Genomic DNA, 11,134 nt, shown 5'->3' with positions numbered 1-11,134 from the left:
AATACAAAGATCCCAGAAATGACCTTGACATCCAGTCTAAATGACTCTGTGTTCTCTGTGGCTTGGGTTCTGCAGTCGGACAGCTGAGGGTGGGATGTCATTTTCCTCTTCACAGGCCCCAAGCCTCAAACACCTCCAGTAGTGCTGATTCCTGCCACTGTGTGGAAGGATGGGGAAAGGACCGGGGGAGGTCTGGGTGGGGAGAGTTACCACAGCAAGGCCTCCTCCGGGTTCTGCCATTGGTAAGCAGATCGTTTCAACTCTTTGGGCTCCTGTTTCTGGGTCAGTAAATGAGAAGGTAGCAGGGGATGGGCCATTTAAAATAAGGGGAAGTTTTGGCCGGGCACGGTGGCTCATACCTGTAATCCCAGCACTTTGGGAGGCTGAGGTGGGTGGATCACTTGAGGCCAGGAGTTTGAGACCAGGCTGGCCAATATAGGGCAACCCTGTCTCTACTAAAAATACAGAAAGTTAGCCGGGAATGGTGGTGGGTGCCTGTAATCCCAGCTACTCGGGAGGCTGAGGCAGGAGAATTGCTTGAACCCAGGAGGCGGAGGTTGCAGTGAGTTGAGATCACACCACTGTACTCCAGCCTGGGCGACAGAGCAAGACCCTGTCTCAAAAATAAAATAAAATAAATAAAATAGGGGAAGCTTTTATGGATGTCTGGCATATGTATAGATCCTCTGTGTACAACCAAATGTTTTCAAACTGTAACCCAAACCAGGACCGAGAAACCACAGTCCCAGCACCCAGAGGCCCCTCCCAGGAACTCTTGCCCCCTTCAAGTGTTTGAAACCACTATCTTGATTTCCAACAGTACAGGTTGACTTTTTTTTTTTTTTCAATTAAGGTGAAATTGATACAACAGAAAATTTATCATTTTAATGTGAACAATTCAATGGCATTTAGTACATTCTCGATGTTCTACAACCACTTGTTCACTTAGTTCCAGACTATTTTTATCCCCCAAAAAGAAACTCATACTGATTAAGCAGTCACTCTCCAATCTCCCTCCCCAGCCCAGGCAACCACCAATCGACTCTGTCTCTATCTATGGCTTTCCTGTTCTGGATGTTTCGTGTAAATGGAATCCTACACTACATGGCCTTGGTTTCTGGCTTCCTTCACCTCAGCACTGTGTTTTTGAGGTTCATCTTCATTGAAGCACATATCACAGCTCCATTCCTTTTTTATTTGAGACAGAGGACAGAATCTTGCTGTCATCCAGGCTGGAGTGCAGGCACGTTCTCAGCTCACTGCAACCTCCACCTTCTGGGTTCAAGCAATTCTCCTGTCTCAGCCTCCCGAGTAGCTGGGATTACAGGTGCCCACTACCACACCTGGCTAATTTTTGTATTTTTAGTAGCGATGGGATTTCTACTAAAACTGCTGAGTTGGCCAGGCTGGTCTCAAACTCCTGACCTCAGGTGATCGGCCCACCTTGGCCTCCTAAAGTGCTGAGATTACAGGTGTGATCCCCTGCACCCAGCCCTCCATTCCTTTTCATGGCTGAGTAATAGTCCCTTGTAAGTCTAGGCCACATTTTGTTTATGCATCCATCTGTTGATGACCATATGGACTGCTTCCCCCTTTTGGCCACTGAGTAACATTAATTGTCTGTTTTTAGATTTTCTGTAGGTGGAATCCTACAGGATGTGCTCTTCTGGGGCTGGCTTTTACTTAACAACAGATTTTTGGGGTTGGCTGTGCCATTCTGGGGGAGGCACTGGAGGTCTTGCCTCTATTGCCACCTGCAGGCAGAGAGCACTGGGAGCCCTCAGTCTTCTGTGCTAATGGGATGGGGGCTCTAGTGGGTAAGATTCCAGCTCCCCAAGGAGGTCCAGGTGGGATATCTCACCAGGATACCCCTAAAGCAGGCTCCTGGCTGATGTGACAACATGATGAGGGAAGATCGGGGGAGCCCTGTGGGGACATGTCACACCAAACTGGCCGCAGCCCCCCTGCCCTGTACGGAGTGCCTGGCCTCACCCAGGAACCCAGGTGTGTCCCCACATCCCACTTCAAAGTCCCTGTGTTGCAGTCCTAATGGCTATTTATTGTCGTTAACTATCCAATTATGGAGCCCAAGCGTTTCTTACCTGGTGCTTCAATTAATTGCTTGTAAACACTCAGAAAAGCAGCCTCCGCCTCCTGACTTCTCTTACTAAGGGCCACCACCTTTGGAGACAACAAGAGAAAGAGTCACGTGTAACCATGGCATCTTTGTCTGTAAGCAAATTTCATCATTTTTTTTTTTCCCCACAAGAAAACACCTGCAGGTTTGTTTTGTTTTGTTTTGTTTTGTTTTGTTTGAGACAGTTTCGCTCTGTCGCCCAGGCTGGAGCGCCATAGAGTGATCTTAACTCATTGAACCTCAGCCTCCTGGGTTCAAGTAATTCTTCTACCTCAGCCTCCTGAGTAGCTGGGATTACAGGTGCCCGCCACCTCTACAGGTGCCCACCACCATGCCCAGCTAAATTTTTTGTACTTTTGGTAGAGACAGGGTTTGACCACATTGGCCAGGGTGGTCTCAAACTCCTGACCTCAGGTTATCTGCCCACCTTTGCCTCCCAAAATTCTGGGATTACAGGCATGAGCCACCATGGCTGGCCATGCATTTTTTTTCTTGTTTGTTTAAGAGATGGGGTCTTGCTATGTTGCCCAGGCTGGTCTTGACCTCCTGCGATCCCCCTGCCTCAGCCTCCCAAAGTGCCGGGATTACAGACCACCACTGCACCTGGCCTTAGTCATTTTCTACCTGTGCAAACATGGGATGGGGGAGGGGCAAGAAGGAGAAATGAAGATTAAAAGTGTGGGCTGTGGAGTTAGAAAATCTGGGTTGAAAGCCCAGCTCCACTGTGTGCAGGCTGTGTGGCCTTGCACTGCCCCTCTCCGATCCTCAGTTTCTTCATCTGTAAAATGCAGGGTAAATAACAGGATCTACTTCCTAGGCCTGTTGGGATTAAATGGAGCTGCACCTAAGTGCTAAGCACAGGGCCCAGCACACAGTATGTTGGTAACACCTGTTATTCTTCTTATTAGTAAAGGGTAGATTGGAAGTTCAAATGTGATACATGATTTAGGAGGAAAGTGGGACATGCCTAGAGAATATTTCTTGCCACTGAAAATTAAAGAGAAATTGTTTTTTTTTTTTTTTTTTTTTTTTTTTTGAGACGGAGTCTCGCTCTGTCGCCCAGGCTGGAGTACAGTGGCCGGATCTCAGCTCACTGCAAGCTCCGCCTCCCGGGTTTACGCCATTCTCCTGCCTCAGCCTCCCGAGTAGCTGGGACTACAGGCGCCCGCCACCTCGCCCAGCTAGTTTTTTGTATTTTTTAGTAGAGACGGGGTTTCACCGGGTTAGCCAGGATGGTCTCGATCTCCCGACCTCGTGATCCGCCCGTCTCGGCCTCCCAAAGTGCTGGGATTACAGGCTTGAGCCACCGCGCCCGGCAAAGAGAAATTGTTAAAGCTCTCGTAAGATATCAAACAATTTCAACAAATATTGGAGGGTAACAGCATTACCCTCTTTAAAAGAGGTGGAAATGTATGGGTGATTAAAGTGATTTAAAAAGGTTAGTTTCAGGCTGGGAGTGGTGACTCATGCCTTTAATCTCAGTGCTTTGGGAGGCTGAGGTGGGAGGACTATTTGAGCTCAGAAGTTCGAAACCAGCCTGAGGAACACAGTGAGACCCTGTTTCTACACAAGATAAAAAAATTAGCCAGGCATGGTAGCTCGTGCCTGTTGTCCCAGCTACTCAGGAGGCTGAGGTAAGAGGATTGTTTGAAGCCAGGATTTTGAGGCTGCCATGAGCTATGATTGCACCACTGCACTTCAGCCAGGGCAAGAGAGCGAGACCCTGTCTTAAAAAAAAAAGAAAAGGTCCATTACAAAATCTCTGTAATTTCTCTCACTGTTATTCTGAGAAAGTCCCTGGTCTCTCACATTCCAGCATGAATGAGTCTCTCATTCCCTCAACAAATGTTTCCTGAGGACCTGCTGTGTGCCAAGCACTGCGGGCTGAGAGCCCAGCCATGGACAAGGCAGACTCGGGCCCCACCCTTATGGGACTTACAGTCCGGTGGGGACACTGGCATTAAGGCAGCTTCCCCAGATGACTCATTAATTACAAGTGCTAAACGCTTGGCAGAAAAGCACAGGGTGGCCTTGGGAGTGTGTAAGTTGGGGGGAGGCTGACCCAGTTTGGTATCAGAACATCAGGAGTTATCTCTCTGAGGAGGGGAAGTCACTTGGGGGAGGGCAGAAAAAAAGTTCTAGAAGCTAGACAAAGGGAAAATCACCAAGCCGCAGGTAATCTTTTTTAAATTTAAAATTAATTAATTAATTAATTAATTTAGAGACGGAGTCTTGCTCTGTTGCCCAGGTTGCAGTGCAGTGGCACGATCTCGGCTCACTGTAACCTCTGCCTTCTGGGTTCAAGCAATTCTCCTGCCTCAGCCTCCCGAGTAGCTGAGATTACAGGTGCCAGCCACCATACTAGGCTAATTTTTTATATTTTTAGTAGAGATGGGGTTTCACCATGTTGGCCAGGCTGGTCTCGAACTCCTCACCTCAAGTGATCCGCCCACCTCGGCCTCCCACAGTGCTGGGATTACAGGCATGAACCACTGCGCCCGGCCCTGTGGGTAGATTTTTATACTTGCTTAGATGGACAAGAGTCAGTTTCTACTCTGGGGACATGTGGTTGAGTGGGAGACACAGCTATGACCAGTAGGAAGCATAACACAGGAGGAGGTGCAAACACTGGTGGCTCCTGTGAGCCCTGAGGAGGGGGCAATTCATTCAGAATCTTGGGGCGGGGAGGCATCCCTGATGGGCTAATAAAAAAAAATGACACCGAACGTTTACCGTGTGCCAAAAGCTTTTACTATTCATGACATTCTGTCTCCACGGACACATCAATCACCAAACAGCTGCTGCCACCTGCCCCATCGTACAGATTAGAAAACGGAGGCTCAAGGACATCAAGCCACTTGCCCAAGGTCACCCGGTTAGCAAATGGCAGGGCCAAGATTCACACCAGGTCTGGGGATTCAAATTGCCATTCTGAATTCAAATGCTGCCTTCCTTTTGTCCTGGATAGAAAAACCACCCCAGCCAGTGGGGCCGGGCCTTCAGAGCCCATGAGGATGCTGCTACCTTACAAGCCAACGACAGCTGCCCTGGGCGAGAGGCTGCGGTGCTGGTGACCTGGCACCCAAGAAAACAATGAGAAACAAAAGCAATTCATCTCTTGGGTCTTAGAAGAAGAATTATCAAAGATCAGCTGGAAGAATGACTCAGTGTTCCATTTTACGGTTGCCTGAGCTGAGTGCATGTGCTGGTTGGGGTCTGAGGAAAGGCACTGGCCTCCCATGAGAGACTGAGCAAGGGTGGGGACAAATGCTGGAAGATTCCTTTAATGTTCCCCTGTCCCTGCCTAGAGCACCCCCTACTTTCCCTTCATGGCACTTATCAGTTTGCATGATTTATCTCTTCCAGTGGGGAAGTCTAAATCTAACATTATAAGGAGGATAACAGCTTCGGTCTTAGTTTTCCCCACTGGAGCAGAGCTGTTCAATATGGCAGCCACCGGTCCATGTGCTACTCAGCACTTGAAATGCAACGATTCCAAACTGAGATGGGTTGTAAGTGTAAAATATAGCATTTCTAAGTCTTAGAAAGAAAAAAGAATATAAAATATCCCAATAATTTTTATTTTTTTGGACAGTCTCGCTGTGTTGCCTAGGCTGGAGTACAATGGTGAGATCTCGGCTCACTGCAAACTCTGCCTCCCAGGTTCAAGCAATTCTCCTGCCTCAGCCTCCTGAGTAGCTGGGATTACAGGTGCTCATCACCATGCCTGGCTAATTTTTTTGTATTTTAGTAGAGACGGGGTTTTACCATGTTGCCCAGGTCAGTCTCGAACTCCTGAGCTCAGGCAATCCGCCCACCTTGACCTCCCAAAGCCAGTAATTTTTATATTGATTACATTTTGAAATGCTTATGTTATGAACATATCAGGCTAAATAAATTATTAAAATTAAATTCACCCACTTCTTTTTTTTTTTTTTTTTTTTGAGACAGAGTCTCACCTTGTCACCCAGGCTGGAGTGCAAAACAGCTGCAATTACAGATGTGCACCACCACGCCTGGCTAATCTTTGTATTTTTAGTAGGGATGGGGTTTCAACATGTTGGTCAGGCTGGTCTTGAACTCCTGACCTCAAGTGATTTGCCTGCCTCAGCCTCCCAAAGTGATGGGAATACAGGTGTGAGCCACTGTGCCCAGCTACACTTCTTACTTTTTAAATTGTAACTACTAGAACATTTTAAATTACAAATGTGACTTGTGTTCTTTTCCTCCTGGACACTGTTGATCTCATGGATCAATGGTTGGCAATCTTTGGTCCTTGGTGTGAATCTGGCCCTTCATCTGTTTGTGTAAATAAAGTTTTATTGGAACAAAGGCACAGTCACTCTTTATGTGTCTATGGCTGCTTTCATGCTACAAGGGCAGAGTTATGTAGTTGTGAAAGAGACTTTGTGGTCTGCGAGGCTAAAAATGTTTTCTATCTGGCCCCTTACAGAAAAAAGTTAGCTGATCCTTGCTTTAGGGGTTCATCTAACAGCTGGACAATATTTTTAAAAGCAGAGATCAAAAATTATCCTGAGGCCCGGTACAGTGGCTCACACCTATAATCTCAGCACTTGGGAGGCCAAGGTGGGAGGATCGCTTGAGTCCAGGAGTTTGAGACAAGCCTGGCAACATAGCAAGACCCTGTCTCCCCCCACCCCAACACACACACCCCTGGATGTGGTGGTGTACGCCTGTGGTCCCAGCTACTTGGGAGGCTGAGGAGGGGGGATCGCTTGAGTCTGGGAGGTTGAGGCTGCAATGAGCCATGATTGTGCCACTGCACTCTAGCCTGGGCAACAGAGAAAGACCCTGTTTCAAAAAAAGAAAAAGAACCCTGTGTGGTGGTGCACCCCTGTAGTCCTAGCTACTCAGGAGGCTGAAGTAGGAGGATCGCTTGAGCCCAGGAGTTCGTGGCTGCAGTGAGCTGTGATCACACCACTGCACATTAGCCTGGGCAATAGAATGAGACCCTATCTTTACAAACAAAAGAAATCCTGGACTGGTACTCAGTGTGAATCAGTTCATGTTTAGGGCTTCCCAAAGTCAATGTGACTTTCAAAGACAGGAGCCGTGTGGATTTCCTGCCTCATTCAGTTTCGTTTCAGGACAATGACTGGCTGTCTGTGGAAGGCCAGGTCCCTAAATTCCTTTTTTTTTTTTTTTTTTTGAGATGGAGTCTTGCTCTGTTGCCCAGGTTGGAGTGCAGTGGCGCAATCTCAGCTCACTGCAAACTCCACCTCCCAGGTTCAAGTGATTCTCCTGCCTCAGCCTCTCGAGTAGCTGGAATTACAGACATGCACTACCACACCTGGGTAATTTTTTTTTTTTTTTTTTTGAGACGGAGTCTCACTCTGTCGCCCAGACTGGAGTCCAATGGTGTGATCTTGGCTTACTGCAAGCTCCACCTCCTGGGTTCACACTATTCTCCTGTCTCAGCCTCCTGAGTAGCTGGGACTACAGGTGCCCGCCACCACGCCCAGCTAATTTTTTGCATTTTTTAGTAGAGACGGGGTTTCACTGTATTAGCCCGGATGGTCTCGATCTCCTGACCTTGTGATCTGCCCGCCTCGGCCTCCCAAAGTGCTGGGATTACAGGCATGAGCCACCGCGACCGGCCACACCTGGTTAATTTTTATACTTTTAGTAGAGACGGGGTTTCACCATGTTGGCCAAGCTGGTCTCAAACTTCTGACATCAGGTGATTGCTCGCCTTGGCCTCCCAAGGTACTGGGATTACAGGCGTGAGCCACCGCAGTCCCTAAATTCCTGAGGGCATCAGAGCCTGACCTGGTACTGGGCCTAATGTCACTATGAGCATCTCTTGGCCCCAGTTTGTCCATCTATCAAGCGGGAAGAATAACTTCTACCTGCCTACGAAGCTGCTGGGGCAGGATGAGCTAACATGCAGCAAAGACTCCCATGGAAGCTGATGAAAGCTTTCAAATAAATCAGAAAATTCTTCTAATCACAAAGGCTATCTTTTCCAAGGGTTGCAACTCAATGCATTTCACCCACATGCTGGGAACAAGTGAGCTTGGTATAAAAGGCCATGTTCAACAAGAGACTGTGTGTTTCTGTCTCATGGCTCTGCCCAAATATACAGAAGGGCAGCAGCAAAGTGCCCAGAATGACAGATTTGCCCTATGACAGGAAGACCCTTGAAGGCCATGTGGAAAGGAGGAGGAAAAGACAGGAAGAGGAGGAGGAAGAGGGAGGAGGAGGAGGAGAAAGAGGGAGGAAAAGAAGAGGAGGAAGAGGAAGATGGAGAATGAGGAGGAAGAGGAAGGAAGAGGGGGAAAGAGGGAGGGGGTAGAGGGAGGAGGAGGAAGGAGGAAGAGGGAGGAGGAGGAAGAGCAGGGAGGAGGAAGAGCAGGGAGGAGGAACAGCAGGGAGGAGGAAGAGCAAAGAGGAGGAGGGAGAGGAAAGAGGAGGAGGGAGAGGAAAGAGGAGGAGGGAGAGGAAAGAGGAGGAGGGAGAGGAAAGAGGAGGAGGGAGAGGAAAGAGGAGGAGGAGGAAGGGGGAAGGGGAGCAGGAGGAAGAGGAAAGAGGAAGAGGAAGAGGGAGGAGGAAGAAGAGGGAGGGGAGAAGTGGGAGGAAGAGGGAGGAGGAGGAAGGAGAAAGAGGGAGGAGGAGGGAGGGAGTGGGAAGAGGAAGAGGGAAGAAGAGGATGAAGAGGGAGGAGGAGGAAAAGGGAGGAAGAGGAGGAATAAGGAGGAGGAGGAAGGAAGAAGAGGGAGGAGGAAGAAGGAGGAGGAGGGAGAAGTGGGAGGAGGAAGAGGGAGAAGGAGGAGGAAGAGGGAGGAGGAAGAAGAGGGAGGAGGAGGAAGAAGTGGGAGGAGGAAGAGGGAGGAGGAAGGGGAGGAAGAAGGAGGAGGAAGAGGGAGGAGGAGGAAGTAGGAGGAAGAAGAGGGAGGAGGAGGGAGGAAGAAGAGGGAGGAGGAGGAAGGGGGAGGAGGAAGAGGAAAAGGGAGGAGGAGGGGAAAGGGAAGGAGAGGAAGAAGTGGGAGGGGGAGGAAGAAGAGGGAGGAGGAGGGAAGAGGGAGGAGGTAGAGACCATCCACAGACACCCTCAAGAAGGTCACCATCAGGAATAGCTCAGCATCTGTGGAAGCACATGGCATTTACGCAGCCCGCTGTGATACGAGGGGTGACAATGTGTTTAGTCCTCCGAGGATGAACACAGCAGGTGTAGAACTGCTTCTGCCAGGGGCGAGTCAAGCCTGCTCTAGTCACATAGCTCTTTTCAGCCAGGTGGTTAAAAACAGAAAATTTGGGCCCCCTCCCCCAGGTTGAGCTCCCCCAAGCTGTCTGAGGTCGCAGTGACATCTGGGAGCCACTGAGAACCGCTCTGTGCCAAGTTCTAAGCCTTACTGTGTGCTCCAGGCGTCTTCTTTGAAATCCCCGCCTTCCCCCAAGCACACCTTTAGGATGCGGGCATTGTGATCGGCCCTGTTCTACAGGGGAAGAAAGAAACTGAGGGGCAGGGATGTTAAGTAACTCGGCCAAGATGAGAGAACTAGTTAGTGGCAGAGGTGGTATTGGTGCCCAAGTGCCTCTCACTCCAGGGCCCAGACTTGCAGCTGCAAACTGTGCTTCTCCAAGTGCTGTGGGCATGAAAAGGGGGACCTGCCATCGAGACTGCACAACCCCTTCCCTGGGTTCCGTGGAACATACTTTGAGAACAGCCTCCCTCTACCTACTGGGTCCTGGGCTTTGGGGAGGGGAGGGTGATTCTGAGAGATGATCAGGGGTGGATGTCTGATGTGGCAGGAATTCCAGAAGAAGCTGAAGACTGGTGGACAAGCGAGAGGAGGCGGGTGCTTGGAGGGTCTCAGAATGAACTCCGGCAATGGAAAGGCAACCCAGAGATTGGGGAGTGAAGGAATGAGCTGGGTTCGGAGGGGAAGGGGTGTCCCTTGATGGCCTCTGAAGGCTGGTTGTCCCTCTGGGGCATGCAGATCAGGGGGCCACACAAAAGGTAAAGAGGGGAAAGAGTGGGGGGAGACACAGAGAGGAAAGCAGGGCCACAGAGAGCGAGGTGGGCTGTGGTGGGAGACAGGTTTGGCGTGGTGGGTAGGGGCCGACGGGCCATGGAGAGGAGCGATGAGAACCCCTGGAAGCCATGAAGCAGGGGCGAGACTTGCTCAGATGTACCAGAGCGGGAGGGGCTCATGGTGACCACTCGGGGGTGCTTTGGGGTCTGGGTGGGAGGTACTGGGCTCCCCATCAGGGGAGGCACCCAAGTACATGCCCCTGTATCTGCGAGGCTGTGAAGGTACTCAGGGAGACCCACACGTGGGGAGGTCTGGCCAGACTATCCCGAGGGTTCCCACTCACTCTGAGAGTCTCTGTGAGAGATCCCTTTTCTTTACAGCAACCTTCTGATCTCCTACCAGCCGGAAAATGGGGGTAAAGCCTACTTCGATTGGCTGATTTGTGCATTATTATTGTTGATGACAGTGACTACTGAGCACCGACTCTGTGCCAGGCACTGTGCCATGTACTGGATGCACATTAGCTTAACCCTCATCGCTCTGGGGGTGTGACTATCCCATTTAACTGAAGAAGATGTCGAGGCACAGAGGGTGATGACCACATGGCTTTGGGAGCTGAGACTCAGACCCAGCTTAGTCTGACAGCAAAGCCCATGCTTCTCAGCCTCCATTCAGAATCGATTCTTTGGTTGGGGGCTGGTGGAAGGAGCTGGAATAACCAAAAGAGTGGAGGAGCCAGGCAGGCAGGTGGGTGGGGGACGGGAGGCCAGGAGGAGCTGCAGGACTCGACCCTGTCTGCCTCCAGGTCTGTCTGCTGGGGCCCCCGTTCCCGGGCGAGTGCTAAAGTGCTCTCTGCCATCCACCAGTGATGCTGCCGAGCAAATGAAAATTACATTTTAATATCAGAGCTTAAATAAGAAATAAGTTTGATGTTTGTTTTTGATAGCTACTGTTGTCAAACTGGGCTCTCAGGCTCCAGCCAAAATGGGGCAGAAATTGG

At 50.1% G+C, this 11,134-nt stretch overlaps 1 protein-coding gene across 1 annotated transcript in view; it reads right to left on the bottom strand.

The window, feature by feature from the left end:
• The window catches only part of CUX2 (cut like homeobox 2), a 323,139-nt gene that overhangs the window by 86,564 nt on the left and 225,441 nt on the right, over positions 1–11,134 (bottom strand). Inside the window, exon 4 of the mRNA XM_025402227.1 lies at positions 2,103–2,181. Coding sequence (XP_025258012.1) covers positions 2,103–2,181 — 79 coding nt within the window. The remainder of the gene's footprint in view (positions 1–2,102; positions 2,182–11,134) is intronic.

The sequence above is a fragment of the Theropithecus gelada genome, chromosome 11 (assembly GCF_003255815.1).
Source record: "Theropithecus gelada isolate Dixy chromosome 11, Tgel_1.0, whole genome shotgun sequence".
Classification (NCBI taxonomy): Eukaryota; Metazoa; Chordata; class Mammalia; order Primates; family Cercopithecidae; genus Theropithecus; species Theropithecus gelada.
Note: the sequence above shows the minus strand (reverse complement) of the source record. Positions and strands in the feature narration are given on the sequence as shown.